This window comes from Nilaparvata lugens, chromosome 2 (genome assembly GCF_014356525.2).
Source record: "Nilaparvata lugens isolate BPH chromosome 2, ASM1435652v1, whole genome shotgun sequence".
Taxonomy (NCBI): domain Eukaryota; kingdom Metazoa; phylum Arthropoda; class Insecta; order Hemiptera; family Delphacidae; genus Nilaparvata; species Nilaparvata lugens.
Genome location: NC_052505.1, coordinates 84,094,521 through 84,115,101, shown reverse-complemented (window position 1 = coordinate 84,115,101; position 20,581 = coordinate 84,094,521). Strand labels below are relative to the sequence as shown.

The 20,581-nt window shown below is 33.3% G+C and overlaps 1 protein-coding gene across 1 annotated transcript in view; it reads right to left on the bottom strand.

The window, feature by feature from the left end:
• LOC111053940 (SLIT-ROBO Rho GTPase-activating protein 1-like) overlaps positions 1 to 12,215 on the bottom strand; it is a gene marked incomplete at its 3' end in the record, with an annotated part of 40,560 nt that extends 28,345 nt beyond the window's left edge. The window contains 4 exon segments of the mRNA XM_039421942.1: positions 467 to 666; positions 669 to 678; positions 1,841 to 2,006; positions 12,014 to 12,215. Of these exon segments, the coding sequence (XP_039277876.1) occupies positions 467 to 666; positions 669 to 678; positions 1,841 to 2,006; positions 12,014 to 12,150 (513 nt within the window).
• Positions 12,216 to 20,581: the final 8,366 nt, after the last annotated feature.

Sequence of the window (20,581 nt, the reverse complement as noted above, 5' to 3'; positions counted from 1 at the left end):
CTGTTGATTCTATTAAATGATTCACTATGAAGAGATAGCAGACCTCGTATGTCTCCAGCGTTATTGTCCTGTCACCAGCTGACTAAGATCTTTGTTTATAAGTAGACTTGAGATGCGCGTGAACACTAGCGTCAGGTGATCAATTCTCATAACGGCAAGGAAAGTTGTGTGAGTACGCCACACCAGATTTTTATAATTAGGCCTACTCATCAGTTATTACATAAAATTACAAGTTTTTTACAAGTTGCTCAGCCATATGTAGAAGACTGGATTTACTAAATAAGTTCATCAATTACAATTTAAAAAAAAATATATTTTTCAAAAAATATATAACATTCTATATTTTAAAAATATAAAATGTTATATTGCATTTATAACATAATTATTGCATTTGCAGTGCAAATCCGCCCTCTGTGAATATCTCAATAAACAACAAAGGAATTAGTTTCAAAAGCAGTGAATTTACCTTTTGTACTTCTTTTTCTACAAGTCTGAACTTTTTGAACGGCAGCTTCTCCTTGGGCAAGGATTGTTCTATTTTGAGTCTCGGTTCTCGGCAAGTCGGAGCTGGCCTCGCTTGCCTGCATCGCCTGGTAGGCTGGTAGGTTTTCATTGTGGTATGCAGCTCGTGTGAAACCCTCAGTATTTCTTCGTGAGTCTCGTAACTATTTCACGACACTGTAAACACAAAAGCCATCATTATTACTTTTCATTTGTCATTGAACATCTGAAATAGTCGTATCAATTAAACTGCACAAGCCATCTAACTTTTCCCATAATTGATTACAAAGTTACAATTTTTTCATATGCAATGTACCTACATCAAAATATCAAGATCGATTCATCTTATTTATTCATACACTGGTTGATACCATCCTCGACGATTATTTTATTTATACGTGGATACAATAACAAATCATATAAATAGATTGGGAAGGAACAACAGGCTGGCCCAAAACTATTCCATTCCCAATTTTAATTACATGTCCAAAAAATAGGTTATGTTTCTTCTGTTGAAGAAATTATGAGTTTTTGAACATGATTGTCAAGACAGTAATCATCTTATATGATAATTATATTTATATGATTGAATAGGTCCAATCTTTATCATAATTTGAACTATTTCCCGTTTAAAGGGATTTTTGGATGTCAATATTTCAGTTAAATTGAGAATTAATCTGTTTTTGTTTTCGAAATTCACTTTGATAACAATAATTGTAATGCCTCCTATCCTTTCTGGCCCGTCGGTCCCGGCTGCCTAAAAAGCGGTCGTTAAGTCATGTCAGAGGCCCTGAAATTGATCAGTTGCGACCTGAAAACTCTGACACCAGACCTGAGCCAGTCAGGTCACTCGATATTATTATTAATGCCTCCTACGGTACTTTAATGAATAGTTTTCAATTCACTACAGTTTACTATAGAAGAAAATAATACAATGCGAAATTATAGTAGGCAATATCTTGCCTCTGTCCTCTACCACGATTTCCTCTCCACATCCTTTTTGATTTCCTGTATCACATAATGAATATTATTCTTGACCACAATTTCCCCAATTGAATTGATTTAGAAAACGTCTCCCTATAAGAATTATACATAGAAATGCTGGTTTTATCATTGCAATGATTGAAACAGTTACTTCAATAACATTGGAACTTTTATTTATACATGAAATCATTCTGGTTAATTCTTGTTTTCTTTATTCATACATGAAATTATTCTGGTCAATTTCTTGTTTTCTTGTTGTGAAAAATAAACACAAATGTTAAAAAGGGAACTCTGATTTTTAATTTTCTTCTGATGAATGAATATAATTGGATATGAGGATCAATGTGGCACTCACCCTTCTGTATATCCTTTGTACATCTTCGATAACTTGTGCCAGCCGACTGACAAGGTGTGTCGAGTAGACCTCGCTGAGTGCGGCATGGTCCTTGCTGAGGTTCCGTGTCTGTGTGACCAACTGCTGCCAACAGCTATATGACGAAAACAACGGCCACTGCTCTCTCCTGCACACACACAAAAAATCGAATAAAATCAAGCTTCAATTCATCAAAATATTTACGTTTTGTCAAGATTTTATATTGCTGATGCGGTTACACAAAGACTACCGAAGAAAAATATTCATGAATAAGTACTCACTGCCAAAATGACAATAAACTGTTACAAGATGAATGAATTCATTGAGAATTTTTCAAAACTAGTGAACATCTAATCTTGAGTATTTATTGAAATTTTTTAAAAACTGGTGAACCTTGAATCTTGAGTTTTTTGTAGTGTAACATAAAATTATCTAATTAGTACTAGTAGTTCTGTGAACAGTAGACCTCACGCAGTATTCTCATCCACAAGTACCTGATTGAAACTATAGACCTTATGGAAATACAGCAATAGACTGGCTTCTCCACACATCTGGTGTAATCACTTGTTAGTGATTATGATGAATAATTCTATAGTCTGATTTTTACTCTAATATTGGCGTATGAAGGAGGCTCTTTTTCCTTTTATATTATCTTTTTTTTGTGTAGTTGAGAGTTGATATTGTGGTAATTATTCATATTGAATGAAAAAGACTAAGAAATTGTCAAAAAACCACTGATTATTGATAATTAAAAGACCGGTTTCAGTTATTACACCATTGTCAATCTCTGATAAACTCAGTTTGTCAATATCTGATAAATCATGTCAATATCTGATTCAACAGTTTATCAGAGATTGACAATGGTGTAATAACCGAAACCGATCTTTCTAATTATCAATAAATCAGTGGTTTTTTGACAATTTCTTAGTCTTTTTCATTCAATTTTATATTATCCTTGAAATGCAAAATTTCCAAAAACCTTGTATATACGTCGACGCGCAATTAAAAAGGAACATACCTGTCAATTTCATGAAAATCTATTACCGCGTTTCGCTGTAAATGCGCAACATGAAAACATATAAACATTTAAACATTAAGAGAAATGCCAAACCGTCGACTTGAATCTTAGACCTCACTTCGATCGGTCAATCAAGGTACTCCTTGTCTGTTGAAGATGAGGCCCAGTGCACTAAATCGCGTACAGACTTAACAAGTAAGTTAAGACTTAAAACTCTTCTGTAATTTCAAACTCATCTAAAACTGTGACCGCCATTAATCCTGAATAACTCTTGAGTAACAGACTATTCAGTGAATTTGATATTGTGTTATTGTGGAAGAGGCCAAAATTCTATTTCAATGTTGATTTACCGAAAATTACAACAATATGAGGATAAAATGTTCGAATTTGACTTTATGAGAATACTGTACTTGAAACAGTGACAGCCAATTAAAATATAAAATAAATAGTTCCAAAAAGGCTACACTAATAGTTGATTTAATAGAAACACTTGACTCACATGGGCTACTTTTTAACAAATGATAAAAACAATATAAAAATCTTGCAGTACCCTTTATTTTTTAAAAACTTTGAAGTTTTTATTAATTTGATTAATAGTAACACTAATTTAATAGTTAAATAGGCTACACTAAAACAATTTCTGCTTTGTTATTTTGTGAAATGAATACAGTAATTGTAATAATATTTATTTTAGATGTCATAAAGTTATACTTAATTAGTTACAGAATTGGATAAATAACTAAATTTTCAATATTCGATTTTTTACATGTAACTAACTCAATGTTCCTATAAAACCTACTCCATTTGAAAAAAAACATTCTCAAGAAACAATTTTACTCTCCAGTAGAGAGAATACAACCCAACTTCTTCAAACTACAATTACCAGCTTCAATAAGCTACTGTATTCAACTAATCCGTGAATTGAATAATATAAAACAATGGGAGATAATCAATGACTTCTATTACGGTTCCGCCTTCTTGGAGAATCAAAACAGGTGTGACCAACCCACACACAATAAACAAACAGTGGGCTAAACTGGATTACATAATGGATGCTATTCAAGCTGGATAAATTTATATTACAAGATTTATGTCAAGTCCATGTAATAACTTGGCACAGAATTGTTCTAAATTACATTATAAGAGAGCAATATTTCATAGATGGACAAATAAAATTTCTCCATTTATTGAAGTTTTCAAAGTTGAATCATATTTAGAGCGGAGTTTGTTTGGCCATTGTCCGAATAATATCCTTGGACTAGATCTCCATAAATGGATCTACTGCAATATGGATCCTATGGCTTATGCAAAGTAGGCTGACAAAAAATAATAGCGCAACACAATCTAACACAGGAAAGACTTGATTTAGTTCGAAGCAGTTTTGCACCTGAAAGTCTATTTATATTTGACTAGCCGTCAGGCTCGCTTCGCTCGCCATATCCGTTTAGCCAGATGCCCAATCAATTTTTCCGCGATAAATGCATTTCAATCTTTAACTTGGTGCCAACCTAACAAAGTCAACTCAACTTAATGCCAACCTGACAAAATTATTAATTTAGTTTCCATCAACAACTGTTCGAAAAAGTACTCTCTCTAGATTATAGTTCTATATTAACATATGGTATGGACATTTTTCAATTATAATTAAGAGATTGGAATAAGAAGAATATACATGCTAAAAGACGAACTTTAAACCCTTAAAAACCACCCTTAGAGTTGAAATATTGCCAAAAGATTTCTTAGTGCGCCTCTAAAGGGCCAACTGAACTACCTACCAAATTTGAACGTTTTTGGTCCGTAGATTTAAGTTCTGCGAGTGAGTGAGTGAGTGAGTCAGTCAGTGAGTGAGTGCTATCGCTTTTATATATATATATATATATATATATATTATTATATATATATATATATAATATATATATATAGATAGAATATACGTTCTTATCAATACACTTGAGGTATATTTATTAGGTATACTTTATTATTCAAGAAGTATATCAAAGCTAAGTAGCGTATTCGATCATTTATTTTGAACAACATTAACACACTTTATCGGACAAAAATATATTACAAAATTGATAAAAAAAGGTATCTTACAGCCATCAGTGCTTCCAACATTTTGCTATCAATATTAAAATTTACATACAAGTTTCAAGTGGTGATTTATTTATACCAGCATTGAATAAAGTTTCAAATTGAGTAGCCGATCATCGTTTGAATTGTCATGCTCATTTTTGTTTGTACATAATTTGAAAATGATATGTTTGAAACAATTATTAGATGCTGTATTTACATACTGTATTACTTGTTCTGATGATTAATGAAATAGGAAATAATATATAATAGTACCCATTCAATAGAAGTGAGATTTTAAATAGTGAAAAGCAGCTACAACTCACACCAATAAAAAGGCCAGTCACAACTTCTTCTAATGAATAAGTTCTTGAAAATTTTTTAAAAATAATTAAGGCCTGATTTGGAAGAGCCGTACAAAATATGGGAATATTAAAAAGATATAAGTAAATTATAAATAATTCATTGAGAAATTGGAAGTGATAGTTGAAGAAAATTAAGAAATGTTTATTCATTACCATATTATCAAATCAGATCAAATAAATTTTATGCAAGCCATTTGAAATTTTTTATTTGAAACAATAGAACCTGTTGAATACTATCATGCTATTTCAGGTGACTGGAAGACAAGAATGGCTTCGATTGATTTATTTGCTATTGTTTGGAATATTTTGAAGGGAAATTTTATGTAGCATTGTTCAATAATTACAATTATCTGTCATATGATGAGAACAAAATAATTGAGATTATCATGGTAACATAAATACAGATTAGTCTTGCAAAGTGTATAACAATATACAAATAGCTATTCTATTAATTGATTAGTTATCAAATTATGCAAAGCTGTATCAATAAAATAGAAGGTAAAATATATTCAAGTGATCTTCAAATTTTCATAATGGTACGCATCTCTATAACAAAGAAAATGTTGAATATTTCAGTTCTAATATTACTGTGAGAAGCTAAGCTTCTATTTTTACAAAATCTGAAAAATGATTCACTAATATTATCAACTCTTGGTTTCTCGAATCTAGTTTAATTACAGTTTAATTAAGTTTGTTTTTCGGTAATTCTTCAAATTTATTTTTAATATGTGAATATTTCCTATTTCAGTTATAATAATGTGGAATATTCTTCTATATTAGTTTTGGACTTCAGGCTGTGCAAAGGCTAAAATATACTTTCTACTGGTGATTTTTCAAAGTTTTTCGATTTGTATACGTTATCAAGCTATCAAAATTAACAAGTTTCCTCACGAAATTTTTTTTCGATCATTACTTTTTGAGATATGAGCGCCTAAAGTTTGAATTTTTGTGCCAGAACATTCAAGTTCGGTAAAAGATAAAACCATGAGATTTAAAGATAGATTCTTCATGGTATGTTGATCTAATAAAACAAAAACTTTCTGAAAATGTCATTTTCTGAGAAAGTTATTCAATTTACTAGAAATGACCAAAAATAACTTTGGGTTGAGTCATTTTTGGTAAATTGAATAACTTTCTCAAAGATGATATTTTCAGAAATTTTTGTATTATTAGATCAACAATACCATGAAGAATCTATCCTTAAAATCTCATGGTTTTATCTTTCACCGAACTTGAAATATTCTGGCACAAAAATTTAAACTTTAGGCGCACATATCTCAAAAAGTAATGATCGAAAAAAGATGTTTTCTGAGAAAACTTTTTAATTTTGATAGCTTGATAGTCTACAAATCGAAAAAAATTGAAAAATATCTCCAGTAGAAAGTTTAATTTAGCCTTTGCCCTTGCACAGCCTTAAACTATCTCGACTATGTGTTATCTAAATTGGGAGAGGAATAGCACAAGGTTACCTTATTTATCTCTCCCTATCATTTCATTGATGTACTATGTGTTACCTAAATTTGGAGCGAATAGCACAAGGTTACCTTATTTATTCTCTCATATCATTTCATTGATGTACTTATTGTATAAATAAAGAAAGAATAAAGAACAGTAGGCCTAGTTTGAATAGACACAATTCCAACCCAAGTAATTTTTGAATTTCATCTCTACTTTGAATGCTGCAAAAGAAAAAGAAACAATTCTGCCTAGATATCGCTGCTTGGTTATGGAGTAAACTGGAGTACTGCATGAAAAATGTGGGCAGATGAAAGACGAAAGAGTTGATGCATTTTCGTTTGGGTCAGGAAATGAGATGAGAAAGGTTCTATTTAAAAGTGGCCTGCATCGGATAGATGCGGACAAACCAATAAACAAGAGACAAGAAAACTGATGAGAGAAAGCAAGCAGCGAGCGGCAAGGTTAACCAGTGGGTGCTTGAGAAAGGCCTCATCAACGTCAACTACAATACAGATGAGCAGCCAACTAAGTCAAGGAAGCCGAAATATAGAAAGAACAGAGTAGAAGTATGTAACAGATCGTATTAGATCCAGAGAATATTATGAATTGAAAGAATGAATGAATGAATTTTATTTGCCAAAAACAAAATACAAAAATCTTTACAAAAAATAAATATAAGTATATGCTACTGCACTTAAACCAATATACATACATTATTTAATTAGTATAATAACGAAATGATATCCTTACATTACAAAATAGTTAAAAATGAAGATTCAATTTATGATCACATGCTAAGTACAGTAGGGAGGCAAAAACACGGCAAAGGAAGATTCCTTGTGCGCCAGTGTGAGTCGTAAATCAGCTTAATCAGGGATGTAATATATAAACTTGAATCTAGCGTATGAAGTGTTCGAAAATATAATTTATATATGAGGTTGATTATTGTATAAAGTCAACGATTGGGTATAGAATGTAGTCACAGATCTAGCCCTTCTGTTTAGTGTGTATATGAATGTAATCTATTACATTCTATTATAGAATGTATTACATTCTATAATATCTGATTGGAACACTTTCAATGTTGGATTATATTTTTTTTTTTTTCTGTATTATTCTTTATTGATTGATACAATAAGTACACCATCAAAATGATACGAAAAGAAAAAATAAGGTAACCTTGTGCTATTCCTCTCCCAAATTTAGATAAGGTTACACATAGTCCGATATAGGTTAAGCCTTGTAGTTGTTCACTTCACAAAATTTTCAGTCCTTAATTTGTTTTCTCGGATACTTTTGAGTAATAATTTTATGACCATTGACCGTATATATGACCAAGTACCGCATATTTCAAATAATTCAATAACGCTTTGTGTTGTTTACTATCAGTCAGCAGAACCAATTCACTTTCCCAAAAAAGTGTTTCCTTTGTAAAGGGTGTCTAGAGTGAGAGATCTAAATCAAATCAAATCATACTTTATTGAAAGAACAGTCAATTTTAAAAAAAATGTGTGCAATGAACTTCGTATTCATAGATGGTTCTTGAGAACGTTCTAAGCAAAGTAAGGTTTAGATGGTTTAGTTGCCTAGTACTTGAAACATCTACTAGATTTTTTGTTTGGTTCTTGTTATGAGTTGAAATTCAATTTTAAAGCTGCGTTTACACCAATGTTATTAACAAAATGTTTATTTCTCCGTCCTTATAGATTAGATTGAACTCAACCTAGCATACACATGATGAGCATATGTATTTGTGAAGTTCCGTTCAATCTAAAACTGTAGAATCTATAAGGACGGAAAAATAAACATTTTGTTAATAACTTTGGGTGGACCCAGCTTTAAAATTGAATTTCAACTCATAACAAACCAATCAAATTAAATCTAGTAGATGTTTGAATGAAACCTATTTGAATTTGTTCAAATACTAATGAATAAATAATTATTATTAAATGGAAAAACCAAAGTTCAATGCAAACTACCCCAAAGACTTCTGCTATTGTAAATATCATCATTAGGGTGAGAGCCAAATTTGATGAGATCGAGTATCATCCAAATATTTATTTTTACAAATAATTTTCTTGATAGATACAACAAATTCTAAAAATAACAACCAAAGCATGCTTGACTAAAAACTTTATAAACATTCTTTTTGGAAGTTTCCAAATATTATTATTATGAAATTAGATTTATTAAAATAAGTCTCCTAAAGATCCAATCAATCAATTTAGTCTCCAATCAATTTTCGATTTGTTTATTATAAAATGAATAAATAAAGAATAGATGAACATTATTGTAAGGGCAGATGCAAACAGAACTCCAGATAAGTTATATTTTTCACAAATTATGAGGCTTTGACGAAATCGAGTTGAAAACATAACGCATTCAATATTAAATTATATCATTATACATATTATTAAATTATATACATAAAAAATTAGTCTTAAAGATACAATCAATCAATTAGTTTCCAACAAATTTTGATTTACAGAACTCCAGATAAGTTGTATTTTCACATTTATTTTTTTTTATTAACGTATGGCAGATACACAACACATAATTATAAAGCTCATGAGTTTAGCTCATGAGTCATAAGTTCTACATATACACTATATTTTTTCAATTTCTTCAAGATGTTGTGTAGTTTTTGGTCAGGAGAACATAAGTTTGTCTGACCGCCATAATTTTTCACAAATGATGAGGCTTTGACGATATCGAGTTGAAAACATAACGCATTCAAAGAGTGGTGCAGAACCACAATTTCCATGATTGAAGGCAAACAAACAGAACCCTTAGGCAATTACCCTTAGGGTATAGACAGGTCGCAAGGGTTGCCTTATAAATGCTTTATTATACCTGTCGCGATAAAGTAAAATGAAATAGAATTTCGATAACATAAGGAGGCTAAAAGCAAGATAGGCGATAAACTACAGATGGAAATTACTTAAATATTCTCGGACTGACAAATAATTTTTGAATGGTAGCGCTCATTGAATTTCCATCTAGCTGTTTACCCTGTTGTCAATATTTGCAGTAGCAGAAGTCTTCGGGGTGAATTACAGCGTTTGATTTGGATTTTAATATTATAGGAGATAAATATGGAGGATTGCAAAAGAAAATACAAATTCTATGGCGCCTAATTAATGTTTGTTTAATTTATAACAATTCTTCTTTAGCCGATTGTTCCAGGTGATGGAAATCTCTCTCCAGATGAGAAAGCTCTCAATCAGAAAAACAGTAGATATTAAATTTTCAAGAGACCTTTCTCCCTTTAGAAGCACCATACCTTGCCAAAAAGAAAGAGAAGGCTTGAAGAGGGTGGCCTATTCATTTGCGGATATTGAATTGGATCTATGAAGAAGAAATACAGTGACAGGAGAATTACGGGGGTTAAGATTGAAGGGAATCAAGCGAGGGTCCTGGGAAGGTACACCCTTCCAATTGCCACAATCAGATGACAGCTCTGACATGAACCCTGCAACGTGCAACGAATCAATCTTATGTTATTCCGCCTTTCAATTAAATCTGCTTGGTTTTTCTTCTTAATAATCCATAATATATAATTCATTTTTATCTTCCCCATTCTCATATATTTAATGAATGGTGACTACACAGTATTATCTTCATTCTATATAGAGTTGGTGAAAATTAAGGAAACAGCTCAATATTTATCCTATAAGAATCATTTGACATTATGTTTCATCGGGGTTACAATCTTAATTTATAAAACTACTTTTCTGTCGCTTCAAAATTTTGGTCCGCCATCTTAGAACCGCAATTTTGAATCAATTTTGAATTCAATTTTGCTTCCTTTTTTTTAATGCGAAGGTTGTCAGTCATAAGGTTGTCACATGATTTCAATACAGAATTTCAAGAGAAAATAAATGGCACAACTGCTCATCGATATCTCACCCAGTTTCAAAGTTGTTCACATTTATAGATACTAATAAATCGTACAAAAATGAAATAAATGAGTACACAGAGAATCTAAAAATAATCTAAACTAATCAGATTGAATTTTTTCAAGTGTTAGTAAACACTTACAGTGATTAAAAGTTATTAAACAAAAATGCAAAGTTGAATGCTGTAAGCTACCCCGAAGACTTCTGCTCCTGCGAAAATTGACAACAGAACAGCTAGCTAGACACATTCACCACTTGTCAATAATTATTTTTCAACTTTTGTTCTTGATGAGAGGACCCTAAAATAGTCTTTCAACACGATGAAAACACTAATCGAAATTGTCAACCACTTTTATATTATTATATAATAAAATACTATAATTATATTGAATCGGCCTGAGGAGAAAGGGAACATTTCAAAATTTTTCATTTTTTATGGTGAAAATGAGTTGTTTACTGGGATAAATTGGGGTTGAAAGGTAACATTCAGCATTCTCTTTATACGAGAAATAGATATCGTATTTTTGCTGTATTTTTTTAGTGAAAGGGAACCAGTCATGACCCCTTGATCCCTTTCAACGCCGAACATTCGAAAATTAGCTGTTTGTCAGTTGTGATTTTTATGCTATTTTAGGTTACCTTGATTCACGCGTTGCTTTGAGGTAGATTGCTTTCGGTTGAGGTGTTTATTGTAAAAGTTGAAGAGTGATAATTTATAATATATCATGAGTAATAGAAAGTTAACAAAAAATCAATTTTAAGGGGTGATCTTATATAAGTGCTTATACTGGATTAAATTGTGTCTTAAAAGAGTTTGCACCCTAATGACAAAAAACAATATTGAAATTATCAATACTTTTATCTGTATTCAGTTTTTTCTCTCCCCGCAAAATTCTGATTTTTTACATGTTCCCTTTCTCTTCAGACCAATTTAATTAGTGTATGGCTTTGAATGGTGGGGAGACCCAAGGGTGGTTCCACCTCGCTTTGTTCCAAAGTTCCCTAATGGGAAACCGGACACTACTAGGTTATAGTCTAGCAACAATACTTTAAATTTACGTACTTTTCACTCCGAAATAAGATCTTTTTGATGTTAAATTCCAAACATATATGCAATATATATATATAATTATAATATATGTATAACAGAACCTGGAACTTTCGTGGGCTTCACCAGACACACAGTGTATTTGACAATTTCAATTGTGTTTTCATTAAGGTTTCATACCCCATAACACACACAACACAACTGTAATATCTTTCAACACATTTTTCAATCAACCTCTCTAGGCTCTATAGGCTCTTGGAACAAAGAGAGTAAAAAAAGTGAGTGAATTGGGCTTACTTTTGTTTCTGCTCCTTGTGCCTGAGCTGCAGACTCTTGGCGAGCTTGTCGAGGTTCTTGCTGTAGTCGAGTTCGACCTCTGCGCGCCGCCGGAAGAAGTCCTGCAGTTCCCCCACCACCGCCACCTGCGTCTCCATGCGCACGTCCAGGCATCGCAGCTGCTCGTTCAACTGCAGTCGAATATCTACAACACAAAATTCAAATTCAAATTCTTTACTCTGCCAGACATTTTTTACAATGTATAAGCTCGTCAAAAAAAAATACAGTGTACATAATAAGATACATAACACAATATCAAGAATATATAACAATAGCTCAGATTATGTATATACAAGTAGGCTAACAGGGAGATTGACAAGAATAGTACCAGCATTCACATGATGATACACCTTACAGTACACAACTTAGTCCAAAATGAGGTGCAGCCCTTTATTGAACATTCAAAGTATTCAGTCAATGAATAATATGCTCTTCCATCAATTTATTCTTCACAACTTTCTTGAATTTCATTTTAGGCAGCTCTTTAACAGCTGAGGAAAGACTGTTGTAAATTTTATCTGCTGAAATAGGTTGCTGTCCCTTGTTTTAGAAAGCCTTACCTGTGGGATGAATATCATTTCTATGCCGGGTTGTGTATTCATGTTTGTTTCCCTGACATGAGTACGATTCTAAATTAGTTTTGACATGCAGCAAGCTACTACTCATTATGAAATTGAAGGGAATGTCAATATCTTCAATCTTTGAAAGCTTTCTCTGCATGACTCTCTGTTTCTCAAGTTGTCTAACACTCTCATTGCCTTTTTTTGCCATATAAAAACTTTTGAAGCATGGCAAGAATTACCCCATAGGCGAATACCATAGGATATGAGGGAATGGAAAAGTCCATAGTAAGCAAGTACCAAAGAATCAGAGTTCAATGATAACTTAAGTCTCCTAAGTAGAAAGACAACACGAGCCTAATTAAAACACCAAACAAAAACCCGACAAAGGAAAAACCCAATAACCAAAACACCAACTCATTATCCTCTAATCAGAGTCCCCAATCATTTTTTGAATGAATGAACAAATTAATTTATTTGCCAAAAACAAAATACAAAAAAGCTTTACAAAAAATAAATATAAGTATATGCTACTGCGCTGAATTCACAAGATTGAACTCACAAAATAAAAACACCATTTGACTATTAAAACATTATCATTATATTATTTTATGATAATTAAATATTATTCAATATTATTTAATTATCTAATATTCCAAAAAACAACTTCCGACTTGGAGGGATATGCACGGCAGAATAGGGATACAGCGGCGGCGATGTTGCCGTGCTAAAGCGGACAGCGGTCTGTTGTCTTTAGTGAGTGTGAGTGTTAAACTACTGCTCACGATAAGCATACGTAGTTTTCTCTCTGAAAGCACTGAGTCGGATTGACAAATTGGCAACCGCGCATTTTCTATGACTGTATTCATCACCCTCTGCATTCCTCTGCACCGCATATTCCTTAAAGTCGGAAGTTGTTTTGTATGGACTATACACATCTACACATCTACCAAACAAAAACCCAATGAACAAAACATTATGCTCCAATCGAAATCCCCCCCCAACATTTTTCGAATTGAACTGCACTCCTAACTCTCACGTCTCTGTTTTCTAACTCTCACGTAGGCCTCGTCTTTATTTTAAAAATATTCCATTGAGGCTTGGTTTCTTGGGCACTTATTAAATATAAAGGTGGTACAGACTGTCGCTTCTGCTCGCAACCGACGTCACTCCAGCAGAGCGATTGATGATCGACCGGCGAGCACAGTGTTCGACCGGGGAACGCGAGAACATCTAACATCTTCCGTAACGTGCATGATGGTGCGACTGGAGAGCGGAGGCGGAGCGACTGCCGTGCGATGGAGGAACGAGGCGGTACGAGGGAGAGCGTGCTCGGTGCGGGTTGGAAGCACGAATATGTGTACGCAGCTTTAGGAACCATTAATCTGTAGGTTTAATGGTCCATTATATTTATGAAGTGTCATTGAAACCAGGCTCAAATCTTTGATATCGTTATTCTTTGAAATCGAATCATTAGTGTTGAGTGTGCGGGCAAACTTTCTTCTAAATTTATTCAAATTATAAGAATACCTTCATTATCATTCAAAATTGAAATATAGTAGCCACTTGAGTTTTTCTATTGTTTTTGCAACATTTTATTTTATAATTCACTGTATGGTTTGTAGATGAACTTTAATATATTATTTTAATGAATATTTCTTCTATATTTGGTATTTGAAACATCTCAATTCAAAAATCTACTTTGTGAAAATATTTTCGGTCTGAAAATTTTGTGGAAGAGAAGAACTACATAACATAAACTTTTTCGGACTGTGTCATCTTATTATTTAAATTCTGGAGAGGAATAGCATAAGGTAATCTTATTTTTCCTCTCTTGATCATTTTAATGATGTACTTATTGTAAGAATGAAGAATGAATTCAAACTGTGAAGATATCTACATTAAACTCTTAAAATTGAAATACAGTGACCACTTTAATCTTTCCTATGTAGCCATAACAATATTTTCTAATGTATATTGTGGTTCTTCATCACAAGTTCAAGTCTTGGGGCAAAAATGTTTTCGCATAACCTAATTGAATGAAAAAAAAAACCTGTCTAAAACTACAAAGAGTTTATCGCATGTGAGATTGGGGCACATATGATAGCAGTATAGGTCGTTTTTACAAACCAATGGACGTTTTTATTCTTCCCAGTACTTTATGTGGAATAAACAGAGGAAATATCAATAAAAAATCTCTTTATTGCTTTGTTGAGTTCTCTTTGGCTTGTTCAAACATCACGTCGGATGGACTTCCCTTGTGGTATTTGTGGTTGAATATTCATTCTATCTGAACCTTTTATCTTTTCCTTTTATTCCCAACTACTTGCATCCACTTCCTGTCAATAGCTTGATCAAACTTCGCAACAACGTAGTTGGAAACTACGTAGCTATGAATTGTCTTTGATTTCACCATATTTTCATTTTGTATTTGTTGGTTTTTATATTTAATTGCGAGTGCAAAATCGGTGAATTCATTGATTGATTGAAGCAAGAATAAAATGAAATTCTCCTGTATTCATGAATCTTCTCTTTCAATTTCATTTTGAGTTCCATTCTTATCTCATTCGTGACAGAAAAGACGATCTAAATCACCAGCATTCTACACGATTTTAATCATGATCTTCCACCAATCCTATTATATTAAGCAAGCAATTTCTGAATATATCTGGTTATTTTTATATCTGGTTATTTATGTTTTACGGATCTCGAAAACGGTTCTAACGATTTTCACGAAATTTGGAACATAGTAGGTTTATAATATAAAGATTCGGTTGCACTAGGTCTCATTCTTTCCAATCTTTTGGAAAAGATTCTCCGATATATAGACTAATTGAATTACTGTTCAATTATTGTAGATGACTCGTATACTTTATATGTGCAGTGTGTATTAGTATAGCTATCTTTTCACGAGAGATATTCTCTTGTCATTTTACCCTAACTAGAAATAAATATCAATGTCATAATATATTATAATTATTTAGAGACAGATATCCAAGTTCATAGATGTGAGCTGTAGCTAGCTGTATATGGAAATCAAAATATTATATTTATTTTTATGAGTATGACTGATATTAGCAGGGAAAACATCCCGGAAGATATATAGAAGGCAGTGGCAAGGCAGAGAATCAGCAACGTTGTTCTCTTATCTTCCTCTGCTGCCATTATAACGTGGACCTTAATGTTGACAGAGAACTTCCCGGATATAATATAGTGGACAAATAGGACACGTGTCAAGGAAAAAATATCATTCATCTTCCAGTACCATTCGTCATGAAGGGCTTTGAACAACTGAAGGCTGGAAGGGTAGGTAGCCTATTGTATTGAAAAGAGTGATTGTTTTAAGGCTTTGTATAATGACGTAAACAGCATGCTTTTCATGCTCCACCCTCTGTAGTGATGAATGAATAGAGCCATAGTGAGATTCATCCACTGCAAACTATCATTATAATCTATATATAAAAGCGAAATGGCACTTACTCACTGACTGACTCACTCACTCGCAGAACTAAAAATTTACCGGACCAAAAACGTTCAAATTTGGTAGGTATGTTCAGTTGGCCCTTTAGAGGCGCACTAAGAAATATTTTGGCGATATTTTAACTCTAAGGGTGGTTTTCAAGGGTTAAAGTTCTTTAACATGTATATTCTTCTTATTCCAATATCTTAAAATATAATGAAATGTCCATACCATATGTTAATATAGAACTATAATCTAGAGAGAGTACCTCTTCGAAACAGGTGTTCTGGTAACTAAATAAAAATTTTGTCAGGTTGGCATTAAGTAGAGTTGACTTGTTAGGTTGGCTGGCACCAAGTTGAGATGAAATGCATTTATCCAGGACCTCCTAAATACCAATTCATCAAATTAGCGTTTTCTCAGTTTCTGCGTTTCCTCACCTTTTTCAATAATTGATGGAAATATTTAAAAAAAAATTTAGTACACAGGTTTAGCTGAGATGGAAGAATTTTGTTGCCATAGACGCCGATAGAGTAACAGGTGTTTTTCGAGATCAAATTGACATAATAAATACAAATTCGGTACAGAGGTTCCGCTGAGGTCTACTTACATGCCTGTTACATGCAGGCGAGCGAAGCGAGCCCGCTGATCTCATTTTTGGACAATCCAGTCGGGGTCCATAATTCGGTACAGAGGTTCCGCTGAGGTTTACATGCAGGCGAGCGAAGCGAGCCCGCTGATCTCATTTTTGGACGATCCAGTCGGGGGTCCAGGGGGCGGAGCCCCCTGGCTAGACGGATATGGCGAGCGAAACAAGCCTGACGCCTAGTTGTCTATAATATCAATTCTCGAGATCCAACCGATGCTGAAGACTATCAGTATAGATCCGAATTAGAACCATCAACCACACTAGTGTTTACCTACACTAGTGATGTAGTGAGATTCTAAACAAATTCTCAGCACTACTTTGAATATCATCCCTACCAATTTAATTTCCATTTCCATTCATCCAATTCTGATAGTTTTAAGTGGAACTATCCACTATTGAATTTAAAGTTTGAGCACTCCTATTGGATATCATTCCTTTCAATTCCATTATTCCTATTCATCAAATTCTGAGAGTTCCAAGTGAATTTTTGGACAGAAAATTTTGTGGAAATCTAGAAGACATAACCTCATTTGTACTTTTAATGTTACCTAAGTTTGGGAGAGAAATAGTACAAGGTATTCTTAGTTTTTATCTCCCGATCTGTGCACCATTGTAAAAATGAATACATAAATAAATCACTCTGTAGTGTTATATGAATAGGAGCTGAATTTCTCCCACAACTGAAATAGATTTATAGTGAGGTCCACGTTATAATGGCAGTGTTTTATTAGCAATGGTATTGCTATCCTTTTCTATCATTCAACAAAGCGGATAGCGCTATCTCTTTCACGCTCTGCTCTGTTGCCAGATCGTCTTTTAACAATATAGAATTAACAACATATTTCATCTTAATTGACCGAGCGAAGTGAGGCCTAAGATTCAAGTAGACGGTTTGACATTTCTCTTAATGTTTAAATGTTTAAATGTTTATATGTTGCGCATTTACGGCGAAACGCGTTAATAGATTTTCATGAAATTTGACAGGTATGTTCCTTTTTAAATTGCGCGTCGACGTATATACAAGTTTTTTGGAAATTTTGCATTTCAAGGACAATATAAAAGGAAAAAGGAGCCTTCTTCATACGTCAATATTAGAGTAAAAATCATACTATGGAATAATTATTCATCATAAATCAGCTGACAAGTGATTACACAGATGTGTGGAGAAGCCAGTCTATTGCTGTATTTCCATAAGGTCTATAGTTTCAATCAGGTACTTGTGGATGAGAATACTGCGTGAGGTCTACTGTTCACAGAACTACTAGTTATGTAAATTCATTATGAAATTATTGCAAAATATAATTGATTAAATATAAACGAGAATGAACAGTTAATATGACATCAATAAATCTGTATCAGCTACCGTCTATAGAAGGCATTGACAAGACAGAGGATCGGCAATGTTGTTCTGCTATCTTTCTCCACTGCCATTATAGCGGGGACCTCAACATAGATACGATTTCATCCATATACTGACTTCCACTACACACGTAGCCTAATCAGTAGTTCACCCACAATTATTAAAATTTCACCCACAAAGAACGAGTTGTATAGGCCTAAGGTTATCTTTTAATGAACGTCGGGCACCATGAAAACATAGGGGTAATCGACAGCGTTGCTTCCTGCCTGACAGGGTAATCTTGTAATGGGGGTATTGACTTTCTGCCTAATAAGTTAGAAGTGGGGTGGGGGCGCGCGGTACCAGATGAATCGAGGGGATTTCAGAGAGGGTTGCATTGAGTTGACGATGTCATCCAGTTGACGAGTGTGAAGGGTGAAGGGTGTGGAGTGTAGGGTGTAAAGGGTGCAAGGTTGACTACCACCACTCTGTAGAACAGAGGTATCCGGTTTCAAGCCGACGAACGGCCCACAACAATGGCTCAAGAATTTTGATGACTTTCAAGGGAGATTTGACACCCAGCATCTGGCAATGCCATTCGGTACCATTTCAGAATTTGAGATTTATCACATAGTACAGGCAATGAATGCTCAAAAAAGGGTATAGAGGGAAATGTTTGGAAGACAATTTTTGAGCCCGCAGTTCTGTTTAGGGTAGTAAGGAGGTGAACATATCAAAAGTCCCCACCCCTACCCACCTGTGCTAAGGGGGTTGGGGTAATTCAAACGTTCCATTTTTTGGTTTCTCGCATATAACTCGAAAACTATGTATCTTACTGACATAATTGTTATATACAAAATTGAGGCTAACATAATTCCCTACAATATCATCCCACAACTTTTTTTATATCTTCTCTAGTTTTCGAGATATCCGCTCTTGAAGGTGTGACATTTTTGAAAAAACATGTTTGCCTCCAATTTTTTTCAATTTTCGCTCTTATAACTTTGAAAAATTGATTGGAAAATCCATGCTGATTATGAACTTATAAGCATTGAATTTTCTTCAATTGATGTATATTTCACACTTTTACGAATTTCCCTACACTTTTTGAAAAAAATTGGTGGCAAACGTGTTTTTTCAAAAATCTCACACCTTCAAGAGCGGATATATCGAAAACTAGAGAAGATATTATAGAAAAAGTTGTGGGATGAATATTGTAGGAATTATGTTAGCCTCAATTTTGTATATAACAATTATGTCCGTAAGTACATATTTTTCTAGTTATATGCGAGAAACCAAAAATGGTACCTTTCAACTACCCCCACCCCCTTAGCACAGGAGGTACGGGTGGGGACTTCTGATATGTGTACCTCCTCACTAACCTAAACAGAACTGCGGAGTCAAAAATTGTCTTCCAAACATTCTCTCTATAACTTTTTTTTGACTGGACTAACAGGTAAGTTTATGTTTTGATCGAGACCAGCACGGTACTATTGGAAATTTGAGATTTATCACAGGTAAGTTTGATGGGGATATGGAATTGGAAGGAATTGAAAGGTCTTCCTAAAAAAACCATCATAGTAAGCATTGTTCTGACAGTTGTGGAATATGAACCAAATGAATCAGGGAGCCACATGAGCATACAAAATATTAAAAAATAACTTTATTCTCATTTTATTTATTGATTCATTCATTTATTCATTAACGATACAAATGAAACTGATGTAATAACATTGGTATATAAATAATCAGGTAGTCCTTGTGCTATTTTTCTTCCAAATTTAGGAAACTATGATAATAAACTATGTATTATATCTGCTCTGATATTTCTATCGATACTACTATCTGGAGTCAAATAGTGAAATATATCTTCGACTAAACCCAAAATAGAAACAATAACGGAACCATAAATTCAATGCGTGTTTTTCATTATTCATGATGGAAGGAGCGATGATTCTCCAACAATTTCAAAAATCATTTGTGTCTTTTAATCATGAAAATTGAAAAATGATTCTTGAAAAGTTAGGTACCTAGTTTTCATTGTAATTCATAAATTTATAGAAAACCAAAAGCATAAGACAGTTTCCATAATTTGGAGTGAAACTTGTTAATAACATCTTATTCATCAAACATTCTTGGAACGTACCTATATGACACAGTACTTTCTAGTTATTAAAGTTAATATATTTCTTAATTAAGCTCACGAACGGACTCATGTCTTGTGAGCTTTACATTCTCTTGTACTTTGATTTTTTGTATTTATACATTGAACATGTCAATTCGATTATTTTTGTAATATTGTACAAGGAATGAATAAATTTGATTTGAATTTGAAAAAAAAACAGAACATGGATGAAATTTTGAGGATTGCTCTGTCTTATAAAATTGTTTTCTTAATTTTCTCGCGAAGAAAGTTTCTCGTCACACCTCCTCTCCAATTTTTCTTAATTTTCTAGTATGAGAATACTAGATAATAGCACAAGCCTGCATGTAAGTTTGAGGAGACATTAATCTGACGAAA